The sequence below is a fragment of the Triturus cristatus genome, chromosome 3_2 (genome assembly GCF_964204655.1).
Source record: "Triturus cristatus chromosome 3_2, aTriCri1.1, whole genome shotgun sequence".
Classification (NCBI taxonomy): domain Eukaryota; kingdom Metazoa; phylum Chordata; class Amphibia; order Caudata; family Salamandridae; genus Triturus; species Triturus cristatus.
This window is the reverse complement of record NC_140584.1, coordinates 754788906-754813843: the sequence shown is the minus strand read 5'-3', so window position 1 is coordinate 754813843 and position 24938 is coordinate 754788906. Positions and strand designations below refer to the sequence as shown.

Here is a 24938-nt window from a genome sequence, read left to right as displayed (position 1 = left end):
ACCAGTGTACACTAGGTACCCAGGGCATTGGTGTATCTAAGGCCACCAGGGGCTCAAGCATGTATTGTGCCACCCCTGGACTGGCCTAACAAATTTGACACAACTGGCTGATCACTCAGCTGGGGTAAGTTGGTGTAACCACCTCTTACTTAGGTGTAGTATACCTATACCTAACCTTAAATGGGACACCTGGTAACCTATAAGTCACTCCTATGGCAGGCCTTGACAATCCTGAAGGCAGAGTGCTTGGTTCCATGCGAGATGGTGCTCTGGCATGAGCTGAGCCTGTCTGCAGTGGTCGGAACAACTTCCTTCTACCGTTTCCAGATATCGTCATACCATATACTCTTAAGTGCATTATGAACCTCGCGGTTAAATGCTATCTTTGGTTTGGCTTTATCAAAACATGTCGAGAAAAGGTGTCATACGAATTGGAATACTAACCCCTCGCCAATTCTGGCGACGGGGTTAGCATTCCACCCTTCTAGAGGGACACGACATGTACAGTACCTGAAACCCGGGTAAAATCAGACATAGCCTCAGCTCCACAAAATGGATGCTGCCACCACAGACACAAGTCTGCCCTCCTGCTGCTGGGAGTCCTTCCAGCTTGGGAGACGTGTACAAAGGGTTTCCTGCCAGGGGAGGTGCGAGCACCACCCCAGACAGGATTTTGTGTATTGGTCAGGTAGGGCTTGAAAGGAATCAGACATGCCTGAGGCTCACAAGGAGCCTCGGGGCATATGCCAGTTCAAACCGGTCCTGGGGCACACCAGCCCCAGACCTGGGGCGAGCTGGACAAAGGATTGGGGGTGTAACCACCCCACTTCCTGGTCCCACCCTTAGGGAGGGACCTAGCAGGTAGTCCGGCCCCTAGAATCCGCTTAAAGGTAGGAGCTGTGTCCTAAGACATCAGACATCCTGGAATCAACTTAACCACAAGAAGAAGACGGGAACTTCAACGCTCTGCTGCACAGAGGACTGAAGGAAATCTCCCCTATGGTCAGGGAGTGACCATCTTGCTAATGCAAGCACCAACCAGCTATTGCTTTGCTGCCACCTCCTGCCGGAGCCCGAGCCCAGAGCCCGACAAGACCTGGACCTCCAGACCTCTCACCGCCTGATCCACAGTCCCTGCAAAGAAGGAACCCGTGGAGGCACCGAGACACGTGGAGCCAGCCATCTTGGAAGACCGACGACAAGCTGCAAGCGCAACGACAGAGGCTCCCTCCAAGTTGTGCTTTGGGTCCTGAGAAGCCCAACCACCGAGCAGCATCTGCACCAAAGGTGAGCCCTCCAGCATCTCCACGATCTGCGTGGGGCCCCTCTGCACTTTGCATCTCGACGCGCCTGCCCGGTCCCTGGCCCGTTGGCTAGTGGCCATTTTGCCGACCTATTTTGAAATCAACGATGCTGGTCTGGTTGCTTCAGACTGGCCCTAGCTGCTCTCCAAAAGAGCAGCCCCTCTGACCTTGCTGGTCAGAACAATCAGCTTTCTTGAACTTCCACGACTCCTGCCTTTGCCAAGGCTTGTTTGCTTCTTTCGAGTCGCCGACACCGCCGACAGCGAGAGCCTGCGTGGGACAGCTCGTGACTCGACTCCTGGACGTCGTCGACCTTCAGGGACCACGTGGCTGCGGAGACAAGCTACACCTAACCACCTGTTTGCACCCGACATCGCCTGGTACCTACCTGGTGCCACGCCGGTCGCTGGCTAGTGACTGTGAACACTGTCCCCTCTGCTTTCAGGTCTTCTACAACTCCGATCCACCCTTGGATCCAACGCAGCTCTTCTGGACCGACCGCCTGCAGCATCTTTGTCATCAGGCTCCATTGAACCGATAGAAGAAACCCGACGCACTTCGAGACCTATGCACCCGCTTCCTGTGGGTGAGGTAAAGCTGGCACTCCGGTGCCCAAGTGTAGAGAAACATCTCTAGTGTCTGTGTTTTGAATCTTGAGATCGTAGTCCACCCAGAAGACCCTTTCTGCTGTAACTGTTAAACTTTTACGCACCCATTGAAAACCTATGGGAGCACGCGTGTAACTTTCCACACTGCACACGCGACCCGTGGACCTCCTGGTCACTAACTGAAGTTAGCTCCTTGTAGGCCCAGCGATTCTAGAGGCCCTAGGCCTTTTCCCTTTCCTGTTCGTGGTACTTATACCACTATTTTAGTATATGGTTTGAGTGGCCACCAGGGCCCATCCATATAAAGTGCAACTTCTGTATATTATAACGTTGTCTTGTTTAACGATTTGTGCTCCTGTGCTCATAAAGAGTCTAGGGGATACTTTGAGAAATAAATACATATATATTTTCAATATATATCTGTGTGGTGTCCTTTCATTGGTATAAAGGGGGGTTACATTTGGTAAAACAGCCTGCTTAACACGATTTAACGAGTTTAGCCTCAAAGACTGCTTAGCCTACGCTACCACTAGGGCAGCTAGTCCGAAAAGGTTGACTTACAACCACACCATAAGGGTTGCTTGGCATGGTACAAGGTGGTCACTTTAACTAGTGAACATCATATACCAGGCCAACTTCTCACACAGCCTATTTATTATTTTCTGTGACTGCCTAAGGAATTGTATTTTAAGGCTGAGTCTGCAGTATTTATTGTATTTAAACATAATATACTGTGTTTGGCATAGTAGATAATCAGCCATTTAAAACTCCTTGACAAAATAAAATTGTGTCCGCGCTATTATTAATACATGGCTTTAGCTGACAGTTATCTTCACTTGCACACTTTACATAAGTACTAGTTCCATTACAGAAATCTGCCCGGTGGGTGATAATGTGCTGCATGGCTAAACACTTATAAGGTCCCAAATGCGAAACCTATTGTCTATGCCAATGTTTGTTTTAATGAGCCAGGGCACCTTAGTATTAAATGGGAGAAGTTGCTTCACTTATTTAAAAACTAGGTATGAGGCTTTTGACTCAAACAGAAAAAAATGTTTTTATTGAATCTATTAAGGGTGAAAAGATTTTGGAGCGTTTACTGCCTTTACCACCACCGTCTGCAGTAGATGCTGGGGATGATATATACACTATGAAGAACCCCATATAGTTATGGGGCGGTTCAAATATTATTCCAGAAACCAATATGCAAATGAATCAATTGATTTTTGCTTGGCTTCCTTCAGTCATCCTCGCTAATCGTGGTTTTGGTGCCAACACAGGCACTTATACAAGAGATCAAAGTGTTATTAGGTGTTCAAATAAGACAATACAGGAACAGTTAGTTATTGAGACCATGGAATCTGTTCCTAAAGAAACTATAGACACAGCGAAGAGTGTTCGGTGATCACCAACATCATTCAAAATTCCTAAAGTGGATTGCTTGTCAACAGATATAGGGGTAGTTTCTAAAAGTTGGAATTACAAAAACAAAACGTACTCGTTTAGATGCATTTTAAGGTAGTCGTTTAGATACAAAAATGTATTTAGTTTCAGGTACAAAGGAAACGTTAAATGTATCAGGTGTGGCAAAATAGGTCATGTTTCGAATAAGTGCATGAGCACAAAATTATGTTCTAGAAACATTTTATTAGAGGAGGAAGAAGGCAATTGTGATTTTAATGAAACAAATGTGTTAATGGTTCGTATGCAGCCTGGTGTGAGGGAGAATAATATAACTGAAATGAGTTGTATGGTAGTAAATAAGTGTGGATGAAGTACGTAAAGTTTTGAGTTGGAACAATGTCTATGGGCTCAAACAGAACCATGTTAAAGATGTGTCACAGACAATTAGCATTAGTATGCATAAAAACCAAGGAGACTAAAACATTTTTATGTCATATTATCTTGACCATGAATGGTGAAAATTCAAATGACCCACATGCAACATAGTTGTCGATAGGAAAGATGTTAATATTATGGCAGACTCTAGACCTCTATTCACCATTATATCTGATTAATATTTCAATAGAGGGTGGCTTGGTAAAAAATTGGAACCCAATGATATTATTGTGTATGGTTATGGAAAAAAGGAAATTGATATGCTTAGGTATTTTATAGCTACAGCGTCCTTCGAGGATAGATCTATTATTGGTAAAGTATATGAATTTTAGACCTCACATCAGCATATCACCAGATCAAACTACCTAAAGGATCTTGACACATTACTACCATCATTACTCCAGAGAGTGTCTACAGGTATACCAGAATAAAATATGGATTAGCCTCTGCCAACTCTATTTTTTTCCAGAAAAGTATATTTTGTTTGGGAACACAAAGAAGGTAGTGGCTTTCTGGTACAATATTCTGGTTCAATTGCTAAACACAATATAATTTTAGAAAAGGTGTTGGAAACCTTACAGGAGGGAGGCTTAAACCTACAATTAGGTAAATGTAAATTTCTTGCAACGGACGATTGAGTTTTTATGCCATAAGAAATCAATAGTACTTTTTAGTGAAAGAGAGAATTGTATTATAGCTATTCAAGATGTAAGTAAACCTCTCAATAAGGATCAATCACGATCATTTTTAAGATTGTGAATTCTATTCTCGCTTTGTAGACAATGTTTCAATGATTGCTGCTCCTCTGAGGTATTTACTAAAGAAAAGAGTAATGTTTAAATGGGCTAGTGATCAAGATATCAAATTTTCCTTTCTAAAACAAAATATTATTGAGGTCATACCATTAAAGTTACAAAAATATAATGACTGCAGATGGAAGTGCCAGCGGTTCAGGTGCCACACTTAATCAACTTAAACATAGAACAAGGGTAACTATAGCATTCAGTTCTATGCCCTTATCTTCAGCAGAAACTAAATACTCTACAACAGAAAGAAGCTTTGGTGCGTGCGTGTGTGTGTGTGTGTGTGTGTGTGTGTGTGTGTGTGTGTGTGTGTGTGTGTGTGGAGTGTGGAGCATTTTAAAACATATATTTGGGGAAAAAGTTTGTAATATGAACTGACCACACACATCTATTGAATTTGCAAAACAACAATTGACTGTCAAGTCTTTTTCTCAGTTGGTTAGAATTCTAGCAAAGTTATATTTAATTATCATTTTAAATTCTCATATTTTCCAGAATCATAGAATGTCATGGCTGATTGCTTGTCCAGATTACCTGTGGAAGGTAACAATGAATTTTTTAAAGAATATGAGGAAGAATGTTTTGTAGCATCTATTAACGATGCCATTTGGCATTTGGGCCAAAGTAATTCCAAAAAAGATTGGGTGCAATCCATGGAGAGAGATGCAGTTTTAACACAATTGCTTAAATGTGTCAATGAGGGGTGGCCTAAAGAAAAAAGCTGAACTTCGTTCATTTTGAAAAGTTAGAGATACATTGTAAGTGCGTGTAACATAATTGTCAAATCTGGAGGTTTTGTCCCACCAATGAGCACCAGAAATTTGATTATAAATATTGCTCATAAAGGTCATATTAGACAGGCTGTACTATCTAAAAAAAGATCCACTTTTTGGTGGCTTTGTTTAGATAGTCATGTTAGCATTTATGTAAGTATCAGCCAGTATGCCAATGCGGACAAACTGTTAAACACCTTTCAAGTTAATATTGAACCTCACAAGCTTCTAGAGTGGCTTTAAATTGAATTGGTCAAATATGTGTTGGGCTCATATGAGAATATTTTCTCAGGATTATTGTATGTCCTGATGATGATAGACTACTTTTCTAAATTGGAAGAGGTAGAATGGTTCTAAAATCCCAACATTGAGTTTATGATAAAGTTTCTGAGCAAAAGCTTTCTCAAAGAAGGTTTTCAAAGTATCTTCATTACTGATTAAGAAGATTCGGACAGTGGTATTCTGTTTAGGTAAACATCGCCACTAAGAAGATTAGCACAGTAACATACCAGGTTTTGACTTAGTTCAATGACGACGCTGCAGGGTGAGGAGAACCACCAACCTCCCCAAAATAGGCCCGGGCCAACTGAAAACAATAACACTCCCCAGCACACGTCGAGTTCAAGTAAAAGCTTAACAATTGCAGAGTACGGTAACACAAGTGGCGGCGTCCTGCACGTTGAAATTTCTACTTGGAGCATTTGATAATGGGACATTTCAAGATCCCTGGATATTTTTAGAGAAACAGAGTTTGGGGACGCCGCCAATACTGAAACCCTTTGTAGGTCGGAAGTATCACCATGAATCTAAGGTTTTCTACTGAGAAGATATAGCCTTGAAAAAGTCGCGGGATATCCTCCCTGTATGCGACGAAACACGTGTTGGCTGTTGGAGGCTGTTGAAGATCCACGCAATTAAAGAACTGAGAAGAGAAAAATTGTGTTATTTGAATTGTGCTGATATGTTGTACTGTTAATCGTTAAGCTTTTACTTGAATTCGACATGTGCTGTGGAGTGTTATTGTTATCATCATTACTGATGTTGGTAAACAATTAGGGGCAGATTTACAAGCCCCTTGCAACATTTTTGCACCGCTGTTGCATTACTTTTGTAAAGCAGTGGCGTAAAAATGTGGCCAATTTATAACGTGATGCATCTAGGGAGATGCAACACGTTGTAAAGCCCTGAGTCACATTATACCTGCCTCAGCTGTAAAGTATGCAGGTTGGCTGTTCCCATGGAGGAAAGTCTCGTAAAAGTGACGCAGTGAAATCTACAAGATTTCAGTGCATCACTTCTAGGATGCCACTGCATCAAAACCTTATGCCTGCTTGGAGCAGGTGTAAGGAGAGACGCAGTGTATTGTGCATAGGCCCCAAAATGCATTGCTGGAGTTGCATCGTGCTTGCGACACGACTCCAGCAATGTGTGACTTTTGCCCCAACAAATGCGTCAGATTTTCTGACGTATCTGTCCATCCTTGCGCCATGGTGCGCCGTACTGTAAATATGGCACAACCATGGTGACTCAAGGGTTTCTCAGGCTGGCACAGGGAAAGGGACGCATCTATACAGATGTGTCACTTTCTTGTAAATCTTCCCCAGAGTTTCACATAGATTAGCAGAATTAGTAAATGTGAAATGAAACATGTTTGCACATCTTTATATTCTCCTAGTTTGAATGGCTTGGTGGAGCCATTTAATAGGGCCATTGTCAAAGTATTCAGTTGCTGGTGTTAATCTGGAGGAACATATAGCTATGTCATCGTGATTATTTATTGTGCTCCTCATAACATCACTGTTTTTATGTTATATAAAATGCTCAGGAGGGGATGCGACTTGCACAGAGTTAGCTACCAGTTGGTTAACAAATAGTTTGCCACATGTTAAAATAGAACAAATGTACTTAAAGTTGAAAGAATTTGTGGAAAAGTCTCAAACTAAATACAAAAATAAAACCAACGAAGTACATATTTGCTTCATTGTGACTGTGAGAAATGAAAAAACCTGCGTGTGTTTGAAGAAGGCGTTTTAAAGCTTTCTTTGTCAGCAAGACAACTGTTCTTCTACATATTAGCTCATGGTGGGAAATTTCAAGGTGTGCTAAAGTAAATTGGGATTTGTTTAATAATGCTATAGGCATGGTCTCTAGTTCAGATTTTCATAGTGTTGCTTTTGAAACCAACTTACTTTATTCAAGGATTAATGTGGAAGACTGTCAATCTCAACAGCCTTTGGCTTATCCTCAAAACAATATTACTTAACATTCTAGACCTAGTTAAGGTTCACACAAACCAAGAAGGTTAAACAGCAATGTGTTTTATTATAAACAGATCTGTTGTTTTTCTTTCTTTTGTTCTTTGTATTTTAAATATTGAGAGGGGACCTGTGTAGTATATTAACTAGCTTTAAGTATTGTAGTACGTTTTGTGTGCCTTTTGGCTCGGCTTTTGTACAAGTATAATTTCTCAAGTGTTATTGCTTTAGGTTTCAAATATACAGAGCCTTCTCATTGTTCTATCTCGTGAAGGTGGATTTTGTATCCCTGCATTTGTAATCCTTTTTAAAATCCATACTGTTTGTTATCCATTATATTTTGCTTCAAACGTTTTTTAAGTCAGTTGATGTTTCTTGATTTGTTTTCTGCAAAAGGTACCTTGGCTCTGCATCGCGTTTGCTTACATCACACTACTCTTGTACCTTGTCAGAAAGAGACACGCTGTGTGGGAATGATATAGTAAAATTATCATTTCATTTTCTTCAGAACCAAAGCTGTTCTAGTACTCCCATTAAGATGTTGCATTTTAAGTTTTTTAAAGGTCTATGTGGCACCACAATCTACCATTCCAGTGGGTCCATTCAGCAGTGGCACATGTCATTAGCTGGTCTATATTTATTTAACCCAACCAAACTACAGATTGAAGGCCTGGGGATTACTTTGCACCAGCAAAAAGCAATCATTTTGGCACACACTTTACAGCGGTTTACTAATGGCATGGTCCTACAATGTGTGAGTGATTGAGAATCTTTTTCTGGTTGCAAGAACAACTATTATGTTTTCTCTAATGGTACTCTTTACTAACAATTGATTAAAAATAATCTCTGCAGTTTGGGCCTTGAGTCACATAGAGAAAGGTATACTTGGAGATACTATAATCATATGTAACAAACTCCAAGCTCTGCGGCTGACCCTATGTTCGGCACATCAATCCCAGTTCAATAAATATAAATATCCTGTGCATTACACTTCCGGAGTCTGCCCTAGTTGGGCTACAGTGGAATCCAGTCAAGAAAGTTCACGAAAATGGAAGGTGCACCAGGAAAAAGGAGTCCAAACGTCAACAAGGAAGTCCTTTGGATTACTTTTATTCTTCATGAAAAAGTATGCAGTCAGATATCAGCTAATGCGTTTCGTTCTTTACAAAAGAACTTCTTCAGGGCAAGATTGGCAATTGGCAGTAGTCCTTGTCAGATTCAAAACATAGTATGATTTGGGTTGAATCCCTACTGTAAACCCCTTAATAAGAGTTCCAAAGCATTGATTGTAGTTAAGGCACAGCAAGTGAGCCGTGCAACGAGTAATCAGTTGCCTTTGACTTCCTCGGGACCCGGCTGATAGTTTGAGCTGGAAGCAATCGACTGGATCTCTGACTGTGAGGTTTCCAGATGGGATTTCCTGTAAGACAGTTTATGTATCATACTACGAAATGAGAATGCCTTAACTACAATCAATGCTTTGGAACTCTTACTCTTATTATTCCTTTTTCGTAAAGATACTATAATCAGCTTGGCCTGGTACTTTATCCCATTAATTATTCTATGTTCAGATATTGTATTTTCAATACCATTCCATAGTTGTCTGGATTCACAAAAAATACTTATTGTTTTCCCCTCATCTCCCAGAATGGAATATGGTAGCATTAAGTCGATAAAACAAATTATTGACAAAGTAAAAAATAATGCGCTAATAAGCAAGTTTTAAACAAAAGGGATATGGGCAGCATCCCAGTCTTGTTGCCCAACAAGAAAAATATTCAGATCATTTTAACTACAAAATATGTGCAGTGGTTTTGAAACTGCTGTTATATTATGTGGAGAGGCAAATAGCAGAACTAAGTAGTCCATCTTCAGTATGCTGAGAACTAAGAAGAAAAAAACAGAAAGCCTCTGACAACAAGAGAGAGTAGCAAGAAGTATAGGTGGCAAGAATTTAGAAAACTAATGCAACAAATTAAACATCAAAAAGTGTCATACACTTTAAAACGAAAGTGTTATCAACATAGCAAATAATGAAAACAAAAGGGAGATGGGCACAATCCAGCCCAAGAAAAATGATAACCCACCGCCTAGCTAGACAAATAATAATATTATTTTAACAGAAACAAGCCCAAAATAGAAGGGCTAGGCTTAGGCAGTACTATTAATGACACAATAAGGCTTGTTCCCTGTGTACACACATGTAGTGCATGATTTTACTTACTTATGACTATTACCCCTACTGGGGTAAAGACCTTCAACCAAGACTCTCCACCTATCTCTGGCTCGGGCTTTTCTTTTAACCTGACTCTAGGTGTAGCCCATCTCCTTGCAGTCAGCCTAAATGTCTTGTGCCAGGTGTTTCTTGGATTTTCTCTTTTCCTTTTCTCTTGAGGGTTTCAAGTTAGGGCGAACATGGTGGTGTTTGATACAGGCTTGGTGAGGGTGTTACCTATCCAGCCCTGTGTCTTTTCATGATTTCTTCATGGGCAGGGAAAAGTGAAGTCTGCTGCCATAGGTTGTTGTTGCTAATGATGTTTGGCCAGCAGATTTGGAGGATTTTCCTCAGACAGGTGTTGAAGAAGGACTGGACTTTGTTGGTGGTGCTGAATGAAGGCAGCCCTTGCTTTATCAATTCTTGTATTGACACCGGTGTTTGTGCCGCCATGCTTGTCTGTGACACTGCTCAGGTAGGTAAAGGCCTCATCCTCTTTCAGTGCATCACCTGCAAGAGTAGCTGCAACTGTGCTGGCTGTGTTGTCCATCGGGACCCATGTGAATGTTAAGACAGAGTTGTGATGATGTGACTGCCACATTAATCGGTCTTCTTTTGCATCTGCTGATGGATATGGGAGAGAAGGGCCAGGTTGTCTGCAAAGTCCAGGTCATTGAGCTATGTGAAAGGTGTCCACCTGATTCCATTTTGTCTACCTCCTGTGGATATCTATGTGATCATGTCTATGGTGTCTATGGCAAGCAGGAAGAGAAAATGCAAGTGCTGACAACCCTTACGGACTCTGGTCCTCACTTGGAAGGCTTCCATGAGTGTTCCTCCATGGACTATCTTGCAAGTCATTCCCTTCTAAGAGTTCCTGATGATTGTTATGAGGTTATCTGGTACAACATAGTGGCGGAGGAGTTTCCAAAGGGTTTTTCCCTCCACGCTGTTGAATGCCTTCTAATAGTTGAAGAAAGGGAGAGTAGGTAGCCTAACAGCTAGGGCGATCGATCTCAAGTCTGGGGAATGGGGTTCGAGTCTTGGCAATGACGCTCAACATCCTGTGATTATGGGCAAATCTCCCAGTGCCTAACGAAAATGAATGTGTCCTTGTGTAATGCAACTGGCACTCATGTAAAGCGTTCTGATACCTGATAGCTTTGGCTCACGTTCGCTCTATATAAAATTCAGAAGAAAAAAAAAAAATTGACATAGAGGAGGGACTTCCATTCCATGGACTGCTGATGTGCAGTATTAACAATCTAGGCTGTGCAGGATCAATATTTTGGGAATCCATATTGCTGGTCTTGCAACTGAATGTTGACTTGTTCCTTCACACTGTTCAGGATGACTCTGTTGAACACTTTGCCTGGAGCTGATAGAAGAGTTATCACTCTGTATTTTGCACAGTTACTTAAGTCACCTTTCTTGGGGATCTTTATGAGATAGCCCTACTTCCAGTTTGAGGGCACCTTTTCTTCTTCCCAGATCCTTCCATAAATGGGGTAGAGCAGTGGCGGCTCGCAAAGTGTGTGCTGTGGGGCGGGTAGGGGAGGGGGGGGAACAGGGTGGGGGTTAGTAAGCTCAGACATACAATGAAACGGAGTAAAGTAATTATTATGTTCCTCTGTTCCATCGTATGTCCAAGTTTAGTACCCCCCCACCCTTGCCCCTTCCTGCCCACCTCACCACCCTGGAGCACACCCTATGCAAGCTGCCACTGGGGTAGAGCATGCCTATTCATATTTCAATGTCTGCCTTCAGTGCGCTTGCAGGAAAGCTGGCAGGTCTTGCTGCCTTCCAATTTCTCGGGTGCTTGATGGCTTACTGTATTTCTTCTGTGGTCGGTTTGCTGCAGTCGATTAGCAAGTCCTTTACAACTAGCTGCATGTCTGGTAGAGGATGCCGCTTGGCTGGTTCAGCAGTTCTTTTAAGTGCTCCACCCATCTTCTTTGTTGTTTTTTTGTTACCCATGACTATCTTCCCAGCTTTGTCTTTAACAGGTCTCTCTGGATTACTGCAACTGTTGGAGAGTTTCATCATTATGTTGTAGAGCTCTTTTAAGCTTCCATGGCTTCTTGGGTTTCTGCGGCAAGACCATTAATGAATCTTCGCTTGTCTGCTCTTATGCTTCTCTTTGTTTCCTTGTTGGTTTTGGTGTACTGGCTTTCAATTTTTGTGCTCTTGCTTGACTGGTATTACCTGCAGCTTTCATATCCTTTCTCTCTTGGATTTCATGGAGAGTCTCATGGATATCCATTCTTTATGCTGGTGTTTCTTGAGACCCAGTACCTCCTAGCACATTGATGTTGTCTTGTGTACTCTTTTGTTTGCAAATACACAGCTGCCTATCACTAGACTGTTTAGGGCACAGCGATCTGCATGCCTTTCACCATTCTAGTTAATTTCACCAAGGCCATGGTTGTCCATGACTTCTTTGTACCCGGTGTTGTCGTCTCCAATCTTGGCGTTGAAGTCCCCATCAGTATGGTGATATCATTCTCAGGTCATTTCTCCAGGTTGGCCAAGCATTTGTTGTAAAACTGTTCTTTTTCCTCTTCTTCACTATCATTTGTGGGTGCATATCACTGGATAACATTAATCTTAATCCTCTTTTTCTTTGTGCAGATGGCCGCTGTGATGATTCTAGGACTGTGGGCTTCTCATCATTTCAGAGATTTGTTGGCTGCTGGCGATAGCATCAGTACTACTGCCTGAGTGTGTGGGGCTTTCTCTTCCTTATTCCAAGAATAGATTTGCATTCCTCCTGGAGCCAGTCCCTTCCTTTTGCTGGTGGGCTCGGGACCAGTCAAGGTGGAGTTAGTGGCATGATTTGGTGAGGCAAAAGAGATCAGAGAAGGAAGGGGGTTTAGACAATACATGAATCCATGAACATTAAGTTGAACCCATAGTAAAATGATAAAACAATTCTACAAAAACAGCGAGGATGTCAGTTGGATTAAGAAAAAATCCCAGTCATGAAAACTGAAAAACGTACTCAACTAATTAATGAAATATTAAATATTAAAAAGGTTTGCCACGCTTTAAAACTCTCAAACTATTGGTAAGTGTAAATCAGCACAGCAAAAAAATAAAAGTACATTTAGTCGAGCACCATCCCATTCAAGGCAAATATTAATCTAGTGTCAAACTTGTAAAATAATCAAATATTTTTAAAGGAAACCTTCTGAAAGTAAAAGGGCAACTGCAGGATTAGAACTAACACTGTGAATTGTTGATGTTCACATAAGTCCATTAAATAGTCATGCAAGTGATTTTAAAACTTGAAAGATTCCAGCCCTAAATCACATTTGGTGTCTGGGAAAGGACTTTTAGAACAGGAGATTGCGACCCTAAAATGTGTCATCTGTCAAGCAGCCAGACTGGCTGTGTGAGAAGGGTAAGCTCTGCAAGACTTCTGTCTGGAACAAGGACTGGGGGCCATGGCCTGCTAGTCGTGCATCATCCAGGGAAACCAAGACCACCTGCTCTGGAACCTGGAGCACCAGCACCTGCCTGCTTGCCAAAATCAGTGCGTCCTGTAAGGATGAAGACAGCGTTGGAGGGAGCAAGGTCCAATGTGGAGAACTACTAAGAGGTTTGTCTGAGCTTGGTGTGAGTGAACGGCTGTGCACCAATCAGGCAATTGCCCATGTGTAGTGTTGACTCAGTGAACCCTGTTTGGCATGAGAGGGCCACCGCCATGGACTGAGCAGTGTACTAATCACAGTGCAGAACTTGTCAAGCTCATACCGCTGTGTCGCGGTGACTCCGTATACCAGATGGTGTCGACATTGAAGTTACTTTTGCAAGAGTGGTGAGAGTTGTAACCGCCGTAGTGGATGCAAATGCAACAGAAGAATCTGAACTTGATTTGTAGGGTACTTCGGCAACCCCATATACCAAGAGGGGCTGCTGGTACTGACATTGCCAAGAAGTTTGGGCCATCACCCGAGGTAAGACTGAGGCTGCATTCGGTGGATTAAGCCCGCACAGTAACAGAACTGCCCGTGCCTGACCCTAGAGAACTGTGGAGGATGCAGGAGATGACATCGTACCCTCGCTGGGCTGCATTCTAGAGCAGAAATTACTGGATTCCTCGCTCCCAGGTGTAAGGAAGATTGAATTACCACGACTTCGCAGGCTAGGAGCATTTCTGATCCCTTTGAAGCTGGTAGCATCACTCAGGAAGTGAGCCAGCACCTGCCAAGTGCTGTTTTGCATGTGCTGCAAGCATCCTGACCACTCCAAACAGTATCAGAACTCTTTAGTACCCACAGACAGGTCACTCGCCACAAAGCTGGATACTTCTTTGCTGCAGAAGTAGGTAAAACCTGTGGTCTCTCTGGAAAAGCAGACCAAACTGTAACTACCCAGTGGCGACAGCCACTGGGAAATGTGTGTGTGTTTATTTATATGTGTGTGTGTGTGTATATATATATATATATTTTTATATATATACACACACACACGCATTATGTGTAAATATATATATATCTATAAATAAATCCAGTATTTGTAAAGCGCAAACAGTTACCCGAAGGCATCCCGGCGCTGGGGGCCGTCGGGAAGATTAAGCAAGCTATTGCCCAGAGTCACATGGTGCTGGGCTGACCTGCCATATGTATAAGTTTTACCATGTTAGTTTTCATGACATTCTAGATAATTAACTAGTTTCTACTACTTTTGCCATTCTTTTTTGCAATCATTATGAAATTAGATTTATAAACGGACAACGGCAGACTTACATTAAGAGGCTTTCAAATAATCATATGTTTGTGGCATGTGTAGATGTAGATACACATGCTGTGCATTCTTCTGTCATCTAATGTTGGGCTTGGACGTGTACAACTTGATTTTCTTTGAATTAAGTATTTTCCAGTCACAGGACCTGGTGACTCCACCTATTAGTTGTATTACTCATGGGCATTGGCTCCATTGTTAGATTGTTTTTTCCTACATGTAGGGCAATATTAGGAATGGAGCAAATAAAATATGACCATGCAAAGCAGAAAAATAAATGCAACGGATGTAAGGAAAAGTTTCTGTCATAACTTAAGGCGATCAGGGAGCAGGGTGGGAGCATGTGAATGCCACAAACAGATGTTTACCATTTTCCGTTCATGGCATGTGTGGCTGTAGATACACATGCTGTGCATAGACCGTAAAGCAGGCCTCTCAAAAGTAGTGGCTAAGCCTAAGGATGTTGCAGAAAGTGTTTTAAAGACATCCTGGCCAACTCTAGCTTGTCTCTAGCTAGGAAGTCCACAAAGAAGTGTTTGATAAAGGTATGAGGGGTAGAGCAAGTAGCTGCTTTACAGATGTCAGCTAATGGTATATTACCCAAGAAAACCATGGAAGCTCCTTTCTTATGATTGGAATGAGGTATGGGAGGGATGGGCAGGGTTCTTTTTGCTTTGGCATAACAGGTCTTTATACACTTGACCAACCCTTGTGCATCCCCAGCCTTGGAAATAGCACATCCTTTAAGTGGCTTGCAGTAATAAACAATTATCTGTTGAGTCTTATGGAAGGGCTTTGTCCTGTCAATATGGTACACTATCGCTCTTAACATCAAGAGTGTGCAAAGCACTTTCTGCTAAGGTTCTGGGTGTGTGAAGAAGACGGGCAGCATGATTGTTTGTTAAAACTGTACACCACCTAAGGCAGGAATTTTGGATTGGTTCTGAGAACCCCTCTATTTTTATGTACTTGGAAAAATAGTTCCTCTAAGGTAAGAGCTTGTAGTTCACTGACTTTTCTGAAAGAGGTAATGGCTAAAAAAAGGGCATTTTCTAGGATAAGAATTGTAGAGAACAAGAGTGAAGTGGTTCATAAAGAAGGCCTATCAGTCTTAAAAGTACTATGTTAAGGATCGAGAAGTTAGCAGGGGGCATTTGTGGTGGAATAACTCTTTTGAGGTCTTCCATGAATGCTTTAATGACTGGAATTCTGAATAGTGAAGTATGCTGCCTATTCTGCAAATAGGCAGCTATGGCAGCTAGATGTAAACAAATATATGTATAGGCAAGTCCTGACTTCTACAGATGAAGGAAGTAACATATAATGTATTGCACAGATCCTGTGGGTGTATTTATGTCTTTGGGAAAAAAATAGTGCACCAACCATATCTATTTAGCTGTGTAACACACCCTTGTAGTAGACTGTTGTGCCTTTTCAAGAATAGACATACAATCTTCTGGTAGATTAAGGTAACCAAATTCTAAGACCTCAGGAGCCACATCACAAGGTTGAGCTGCTGAGGGTTGGGATGTTTGAGAGTGCGATGGGTTTGTGTGAGAAGATCCAGACTTTTGGGGAGCTTCTCGTATGGGATGAGAGAGCGTTCTAGTAGTGTGGAGCACCATAGCTGGTGTGCCCAGCGATTGTGGGTGTGGTAGTTCGGCGGTGAAGTTTGGGCATTTGCATTTTCAGCGGTGGACAACACACCTGTCTGTGGAAAGCCCCAACAGTGAAAGTACATGTGTAAGACTTGGGGGTGGAGTTCCCACTATCGGACTTGTTGATGTGATTTGATTTGATTTACAAACTTCTAGAGCGTGCGAATGCCCGAAAGCGTCTTGGTGTGAGCATAGTTATACATCCAATCACCGAACCGCTGATAGCAAGCACTTAGACCAACCTTGTTATGAGGGAGAAGAGAAAAACAGGTTTTTATATGCTTGCAGAAGCAAAGCAGATTAATCTGACTTTTTATGTGCTGGGGCAACCTGTTCCAAAGAGCACCTGTGGAGTGAACAAAACTACCGCTGCCCCTGACCACCTTCTTAATTCTTAAAACTGCTACTGACCTGGACACAGCAGATCGTAGGGGTCACTTAGGGAAATACAATCTGAACTTCCTTCTGAGATATTCTGGGCCTGACCGTATAGCTTTATGTGCCAAGCACAAGGACTTAAAAAGCAATCCTCTACCTTACCGGGACACAATGAAGCTCCTCTAAAGCGCCTGCTACAAATGTAAAGTTTGGAATGTTTTTCAGATGACAAGCAGCATTTTGTATCATCTGTAACTTATTCAGTGATCTCTGTTTAATGCCAATATAAAGGGAATTAGAGTAGTCAAGCCTAGACAAGACTAAAGAAATGAACAAAGATTTTTCAACATCTTTAAGAAAAAGAAACAAGATGAACATAATGTATTTATCTGAGCCTCAAATTTAACTGCATCAAAAATGACACCTAAGTTGCTTACTTAAGATACTGACATTGGGTGAGCCCCAAGAGACTCACACCATCATGCATGACCCCCAGAAATCAACCTCCTTCCCAAAAATGAGAACTTAATTTTTCTGGTAATGCTAATTTAAACAGTTTTTGCCCATCAAGCTATTGATTGCTCACATGCATCTGTTAAATCGATGAGCCACCTCTGTCACATTGCTGGAAAATGATACCACGATTTGATTATCATGAGCATACTCTACTGTGGTGAAGCCAAAAGAATGGGCAAGCTTAGCTATAGGAGCCACATAGTTATTAAAAAGCTTTGGGCTGAGAGATGACCCCTAAGGAACACTGCAAGGCAGAGTGAATTATTTTGAATTGAATTCCCCAAAGGTCATTAATTGTGCGTGACATTCCTGAAATGACACTTGGAGGCTCAAAGCTGACCCAATAATCCCGATGCCTGCCAGCTGTTTTATCAAAACCTCATTGCTCACCGTATGGAAGGCCGCATAAAGATCTAAAAGGATGTGTTCTGCAAAGCAGGTCCGCAAGATGGCTATCCACTCTAGGAATGTGCTAAGCAAGTAGATGGATTTTGTGATAGGTTGCCCTTTCCTTTGTAATGAGTGCTTATGCATTCTGGCATGAGGGTCTATTGGGATGCAAGACACCATCATGCCTCTCGGACACATCACATTTGTGACTAATCTGGCTGAAAAAGAGGCAGCATTTTTGGAGGACTTGTACTCTGGCTAAGCTGAGGTAGGCTTTTCTCAATCAGGCTTCTAGGACGTCCCGAAGGACGGGCGGTTTCTGAAGGGGTAAAGTTGGTATTTGGTCAGACCGGTGGTGAAACCCAGACTGTATGAGGAGTGATTTGTGGTCTGGGTGTGGGATAAACAGAGTTGCTGCATGGCACTCTTGATCAGCCAGTCCTCTTGGTAAGGATCCCCTTCTGGGATGAGCGGCCACCATGGTCAGACATATGGGAAAAACTCTTGTTGCAGTCGTAACCCCAAAGGGTAGCACTTTGGATTGATAATGGTGTTCACTTACAACAGAGCAGAGATATCTGCAATGTGCTGGTTGGATGGTCATGTGGAAGTAGGCATCCTTCAGATCCAGGACAGTCAGGAAGTCACCTTTCTACAAGAGTGGTATACGTACTGTAGAGTCACCATGTTGAAGTGCTCTGACAGAATGTATTTGTTGAGAGGCCTGAGATCGAGGATGGGCCTGATGGAGTGGCCTTTCTTTGGGATAAGAAAATAGGGTGAGCATACAACCATTCTGCAGTGTTGATACAAAATGTTTTTGTGGCCCCATTGTCCAAGAGGGCCTGTAGCTCCTCATGAAGGAGGCGCAGATGTTCTCCTGACAATCTGTGTTGGCGAGGAGCAATGTTTGGTAGTGTTTCTGTACGTTCCAAACAATACCCAACTGTCTGAAGTGATTTCTGACCACTGGGACAGAAACCCCTGCAATCTTCCCCGGACAGGTGTTGTCTCATCAGGGGATGGCGAAGGGCATCACTGTTTTGAGGGGGAGGGACGCTTACTTCTACCTTTGCCATTGTTGCCCTGGTATCCACCACTGTAGTAACCCTGTGAGGGGGAGTGGTGTGGTGGCCTGGTGAATGTGGAAGAGGATTCTGGAGTAGATGTCTAGATGTGCCATCAAACTGTGAGTGCCGAAAGGTGCCACAAAAGAACGGTGTTTAAAGGGCGCCAATCACTTTTGCTGTATCTGTGTCTTCTTTTATTTTATCGAGCAGTGCATTGACCTGAGGGACAAAGATGCTGACCATCAAAAGCACATTTAATAAGTGTTGCAGCACCTCCAGTTAAAACCACAAACCCTCAGCCAGGCATGGTGCTGCAAGAGAATGCTGCAATTAATGTGAGCAACCGTATCCGCAACATCTTAAGGGCAGCAAATATTATTGTTAGAGATTACCTTCCCCTCTGTCACTAACTGCTGACCATTTTTTGAGTGCTGTTCTGGGAGATATTCTACCAAATACACCATTTAGTCACAGTGTGCGTGGTCATGAGAGTAAGCTGATAGCATTGGCTATTTGCCAATGGGTAGCAGACTGTGTTTCCTCCATCTTGCCCCTAACATCTATCTTCTTGCTCTCTCACTCAGGAGGGGGTGTATCACTGGTGCTCTGGGTGTTTGTGCAGTTTCTGGTGGTATGTACCACCAGGAAGTCAGGGTGCAAGAGGCCATTAGGGAAGGCTTTATACTTCCAATTTACCCTAGGTGTGATCACTCTCGCCTTGACAGGCTCCTTAAAAATCTCATCAGGTCCCTCTTGGAATATTGTGTCAACTTTGGCCGGAAGTCAGTGGCACAGCAGAAGCCACATGGGCACGGGAGCTCGAGGCTGATGCCTTTTGGTGGTGAGTAAGGAACTCAGTGCGTTCTTAGCTGTTGCTGGGGCAGGTGGAGGTTTTTGACTCGGTAGGAGTCAAAACTATTCACTTTGTCACTGCTTAGGTGTAATATTTGAATCACATACTGCTATTCTAACTTTGCTAAACTCTGAGTTCTGGATTTGGATTACTCTATTTGTAGTAGTTTGACCATCTCTTTAGAATTTAGGGAGCCATTTACAGTTTATTGAAGTGAGTCTTCAAGTGACCCCCACACCCTTCAATCGCCGTTCCCCTGCCTGATTTAGAGAAGGGGCAGCCCTTCAGTTGGTTTGGCCAGTGCAAACCCTGGACCAGCATCCCGTCCATCTCTGACTACCAGCTCATAGTGATGATTAGCCCATTCTATTTAGGGCGCTATAGCTGCAACCAGATTGCCTTGCCGGGACTGCAGTGCCTGTCTCTCTTAAAGGGCTAGATGATCATCAACAGGACTGCCCACCGGGGTGTAAATGAAAATATTAGTCAACAATAGGTGCAGAGGCGGCAGCGATTTGTGACTTGAGGTACAAGGAACGGTGTCTAAAATATGTTTAACTGTTGCAAAATTGATTTAAGAAACTATATGTGAGAAATGCAGTTTATTTTCTATACTTTTCAGCCCACAAAACAATCTACAGATGATTGGGATAAACACCATATACCACTATATAATCTGCAGGTAACAGGATTGGATTTTGGTTGAAAATATGAATTAATGGCTGATGCTTTCAATAGAGCCCAACTCAATGAAGGATAAAATACTGGATCCTCGTTGCCTTGATTTGAATATATGTATGTCTGCAGCTGACACTCAAGCTGCTTAGCTGTTTTACTGCGATTGGAAACGTAAACCCTGAATCTGACCATCACGTTAATCATTCATAACACCCTTGGAATGTATCTGATATTCCTGTTCCCCTTTGCAATGGTTCACTAATGAAAAATCATACATATCTCTTTTAGGAACAGCAGTATTAATGTAAGTTTATTTTGAACTGTAATCGGGTTTATGTTAACCAAATCCCATGTGATCTTGCTCCAAGCATAACAAGAGAATACATGCATAAATTATCTTATAAACAATAAGAAATGCAAAATATTTTTTGCCCCTTTGCAAATGTGATTTTCAATTCCTTTTTTATTATTCCTTTTTTATTATTAGGCAGAAGAGATAACTTTAACAATTGGTCAAGCCTTTGACTTAGCCTACAGAAAATTTTTGGAGTCTGGTGGAAAAGATGTTGAAACAAGAAAACAGATAGCAGGCCTCCAGAAAAGGGTAAGCTGTTCCAAATTGTTGTGTGATTGATTGATTTAGCTGCATTGCCTTAACTGTGATATCTAAGGAATAGTGGTGCTGCGGTGTACCTTTGAGGAATTCATCATCTAAACTCAAGGAGTTGTGAACGTGGAATCCTCACCAGATACCTGTGTGTGTGTATCGAAGAACAAAGTATTATATATTTGTTTTTGGGACATATAAGAAAAGTTCTAAGTCTATAAACACAAAATCCTCCCACGTAATAAAATCTAGATATATGTATCAAATGGTATTTACTGTTTTCCTCTAACACAGAAACTAAATATATGCTTACTGCATGTTTGGAAGCCACTTTCTGCAATGAATGTCTATCCAATACGAGAGAATAATAGCATTTTGACTGTGTGAAATGTAGTTCAAATGTACAGAATATATTTAAAATTCCCAATTTTATATGGAATTTTTAAAAGTATATTTTATTTAGAGAATGCTGATATCCCACACCCCCATTAATCTCTAGGATAAATAAGGCTTTTGGTCTTATTTAGAGTTGACCAGCAGGGTGCACTGTTTAAAATGTGGCAGATATCCAGTCGGGAGTATTCATGTCCGTTATAATCAATCACACTTATTGTTGACAGCCATATTAGAAATGGAGTTCCTGTCAGCCCTTAATCTTCACGGAGTAGGGTTAATTTGCCATTCGTCAGTGGAGGGTCTTAATATTCTTTTAAGTTAAGGCTGTTTCCACCAGATCTTTTAAACATATTGGCAATGCCAAGCGGTGCTCCCTGACTTTTACCTGGCACAAAGTTTGCAGACATTTTATGGATTCCTTGTATAAAGCAATATTGTAGAACAGTTCACTGAATGCTCTCTAGGAAACACAAGCCCTAGTTTATGTTTAAGAACTTTATGCTTTGGCAAAGGTCTCTGAAGCAATGAAGACTGCTTACAGGACAGGACTGAATTTATCTGGCAGATCACCAGGACGTTTGTAGTCCTTTTGCCAAAAGTTAGTGACCTATCTGTCTGTTGCGAGACAAGTTTCTGAAACCCATTAGAACTAATTCTTGAGAACAGTGTTATTAAACACTGGGGAAGGAGGAATCACAAAACAAAATTAAAATGCCCATTGAGGAGCATTCCAAGAAGCCTTAAATCATTCTCCTTAAGTGCTCTGCCTGAAATATAGATGGATATAAAAAAAAAGTAAACTACTTTGACCATGGATAAGTTTGTACCTGATTTTTAGGTTGAGCCTAGAGTCTACGCACATGCGCTGCTCTGTGATGTTGTAATAGAGTATGGAATAGAAGCTCCACCCACTCTCCGCACATATTTGTCATTGGTTTGTGTCATTGTCCTTCATAAATGCTGGATTCCGATTCATTAACAGGCTTGCTAGCCCCTCCTTAGTACCGCCTTGTCTTCATTTGTAACCTCCCATGGCGACTGGCCATTTTACTTCTGTTACACAGATGTCTTTTAAGTCTGTAAGCACTATTTTCTTTAATGAGTTTCTCCTACTGTAGGCACAAAATGTTTTCCTGCAACATTCAGCGCACCATGCGCGCTTTTACTTTCAGAGCAGCCCACTGTGTGTTCCATTGGACATCACTTATGTGTGCAGCCAGCGGGTGGGAGGTCTTACACATGCAAGGGATGAAACCAATGCTACGTACAGAAACCTCTTCGACAGGAGGTTGACTCCGGTAACATTGAAGCTAGCGGCACCTAGCGCGCATTGCTTCTTTAATTCTCGTTTTTCTTGAAATGTGGTTACTCTTAGTTATAGCTCAAATGTGACTAAAACTGTAAAATGCAAATGGGAAAATGTGATGTGGCGACTTTTGTACTGGCCACTGGGGAACCTGGCTCGCATCCCAGCGTCAGCTTGCCTTGCTTTAATTCTGGGCTAATGACATCTCTTCTCCCCGGTCCTCGAGAAACACAGACCATTTGTGATAGAATCTTTAGCTCATGTGAAGGTAACAATATCCTGTAGAGACATGCGCGCCGCATAAAACTGAAGAAAAAAAATGAAAACACCCAAGGTAACTTAACAGGGAACTGGGAAACTTGAGAACTTGGTAAAGCAGCGATTAAGATGCATTCTTTGGCTCAGATTTCAGTGGGAAGTTGAGTTATCCCTTTCAACTGTATTTACTCACTGTCCTCCTTCATGAGAAATCCATGACCTGTCTCTTAAGTATAAGAACTGTGAAGCGAATGAGTTAATTTCTTCTGGGTGCTAACATCGAGGACATGTAGAGACACCTTGCCTGCTTGAATGAACCAATTGTGGCTTTCTAGAAACGCTTGGCTCCTCCAGGAGCCATGACACGTAGAGCGCTTCCAACCACTGTGCTCATGCCAGCTATGGCCTTTGCCACTGAAAACACTCGATTTCAACAATATGCCAGTCAGTGGCGTAGTAGCGGTGCCCTGGTCCCACACACGTGAAAGGATAATGCACCCGCTCAGCTTTGTAATAAAACTCGGCCATAATTTGGTCCGTAGGACTGCTTGGAGACTTAGGTCCAAGAGCTATCAAACCTGCTGCGCTATTGATAGCTACGACCCGCTGCTATGGACACCCGTGTTGTGGGACGTGTTTGGGTTGCTCGTTGTTCTGCTGCTGCTCTTCTGGTCGATGGGGTCGTGCCTGGTGTCCAATTCACTGGAAATCAGACACATCTACACAAAGGCACAAACTCTCTTCTATTCAGATAGAACATGGTGTCTGCTGTCGTCCATGAGAGTTGGGCTACACATTAAACTAGTTTGTATAACAAGGCTCCTGTGATGTGACACTCAAACTGAGTTTATAATAAATGCACACCTGCACACGGACTGACGTATCAACCGGGTTCCTCTCAAGTAAGGGCGAGGCAAGATGTTTGGTGGGGTGGGACATACAAGTGAATGAATTTACAAAACCTCTTGGATTACATCAAAGGTGTAGCTTTGTGTCCTCAAACCCTGCAACCCCCCACTCTTTCTCTCCATTCACAGCTAATTAGACTAATGTTCTATTGTGCTCCCTGAGAGATATGGCACTCCTTGGGGGTTCCTAGCTTTAGAAATTCAGTTTCTGGACTATTGGACAAAGCCTATATACTATGTTTTGGAATTATGGCTGACAAGTTCTGAAGAGCAGCGCCCTACTGCCCCAATGCGAATCTTTCGATATGTGTAGTATCGACTATGATTTTCTTTGTGCCTAGAGTCGAATAACTTCACTTCTGTCTCTTGAACTTGCAGCGACCTCTTTAGATTGTCTCCCCTTCCGGTGTGCCCTCACAATCACATTTTTAGCTTTGCGCCCCACGCATCTGCTGTACAGTGGATCTCTGAAGATCTCGTTTAGATATGAATATATCTCTTCTCCCTTCATTAGATTACACAGGTGAATATTGTCTCTTCTTGTTCTGTTTTGAGCTTTCCCATTTGTCCATCAGTTATTTAGCCTGGCTTTCAAGGTGAGCAATGAATATGTGCACTAGTGTCTCCAATGATGATTGTCTCTAGCTGGCTTTTTGCAGATTCCACTGGAAGGGGGATTTCTTTTTCTTTTCATTGATCACATAACACTTATGAAAAGACGGGAGTTAACTCTTGTTTGTTACTGCGAAAAGGAAAGCATGAGTAACTATTAACTGTAAGCATGCTTCATCCATTTCCCTCACTTGTATCATGGAAATAACCCACATCACACGTCTTGTTCTTTCACGATGCATATGGATTTATTTTCACTCGTGAACCAAAGCCTTGTGTTTATCCTATGCAAACGTTTGAACCTTTGGTGCCACACATATTCTTTGTCAAATTTTGTGTGCCCTTTTTTGTTGATGCAAATTATGTGCGCGAACAGAAGCACTTGAGTGACATTTAGAGCACCAGGGTCCCGTGTGATTCACTTTTTCATAATAAGCAGTTTTTCCACAGCGTGACGAGAAATCGGTGGGTGTGCCATCTAGTTTGCAAAACAATTCCTTTGCCAAAGAAGAAGTCGCCAATCTCTTCGGTCAAGATTACAGATGTCCTCGGCATTGCAAGTCAAAACAAAATGTTAAAACATGGGACTATTGAATTGGAAACTTCTCTGCACTGCCACACATTCTAGTTTCCCTTGCTGTGATTTTGCCCTTATGAATTTGAAGTGCTTGTGTTGTATTCTTATTTGTGTTTATGTATGTAACATTACTGTATTCCTGGCATGCGCTGTGTTTATCTTCAGGCGCTGTTCCATGTTCTAGTATA

General features: G+C 42.2%; 1 protein-coding gene across 9 annotated transcripts in view; it reads left to right on the top strand.

The window, feature by feature from the left end:
• GULP1 (GULP PTB domain containing engulfment adaptor 1) overlaps window positions 1–24938 on the top strand; it is a 1880853-nt gene that overhangs the window by 1617492 nt on the left and 238423 nt on the right. For all 9 annotated transcript variants that reach the window (XM_085648825.1, XM_085648833.1, XM_085648826.1 and 6 more), the window contains one exon: window positions 20574–20690. In XM_085648825.1, the coding sequence (XP_085504951.1) occupies window positions 20574–20690 (117 nt within the window). The remainder of the gene's footprint in view (window positions 1–20573; window positions 20691–24938) is intronic.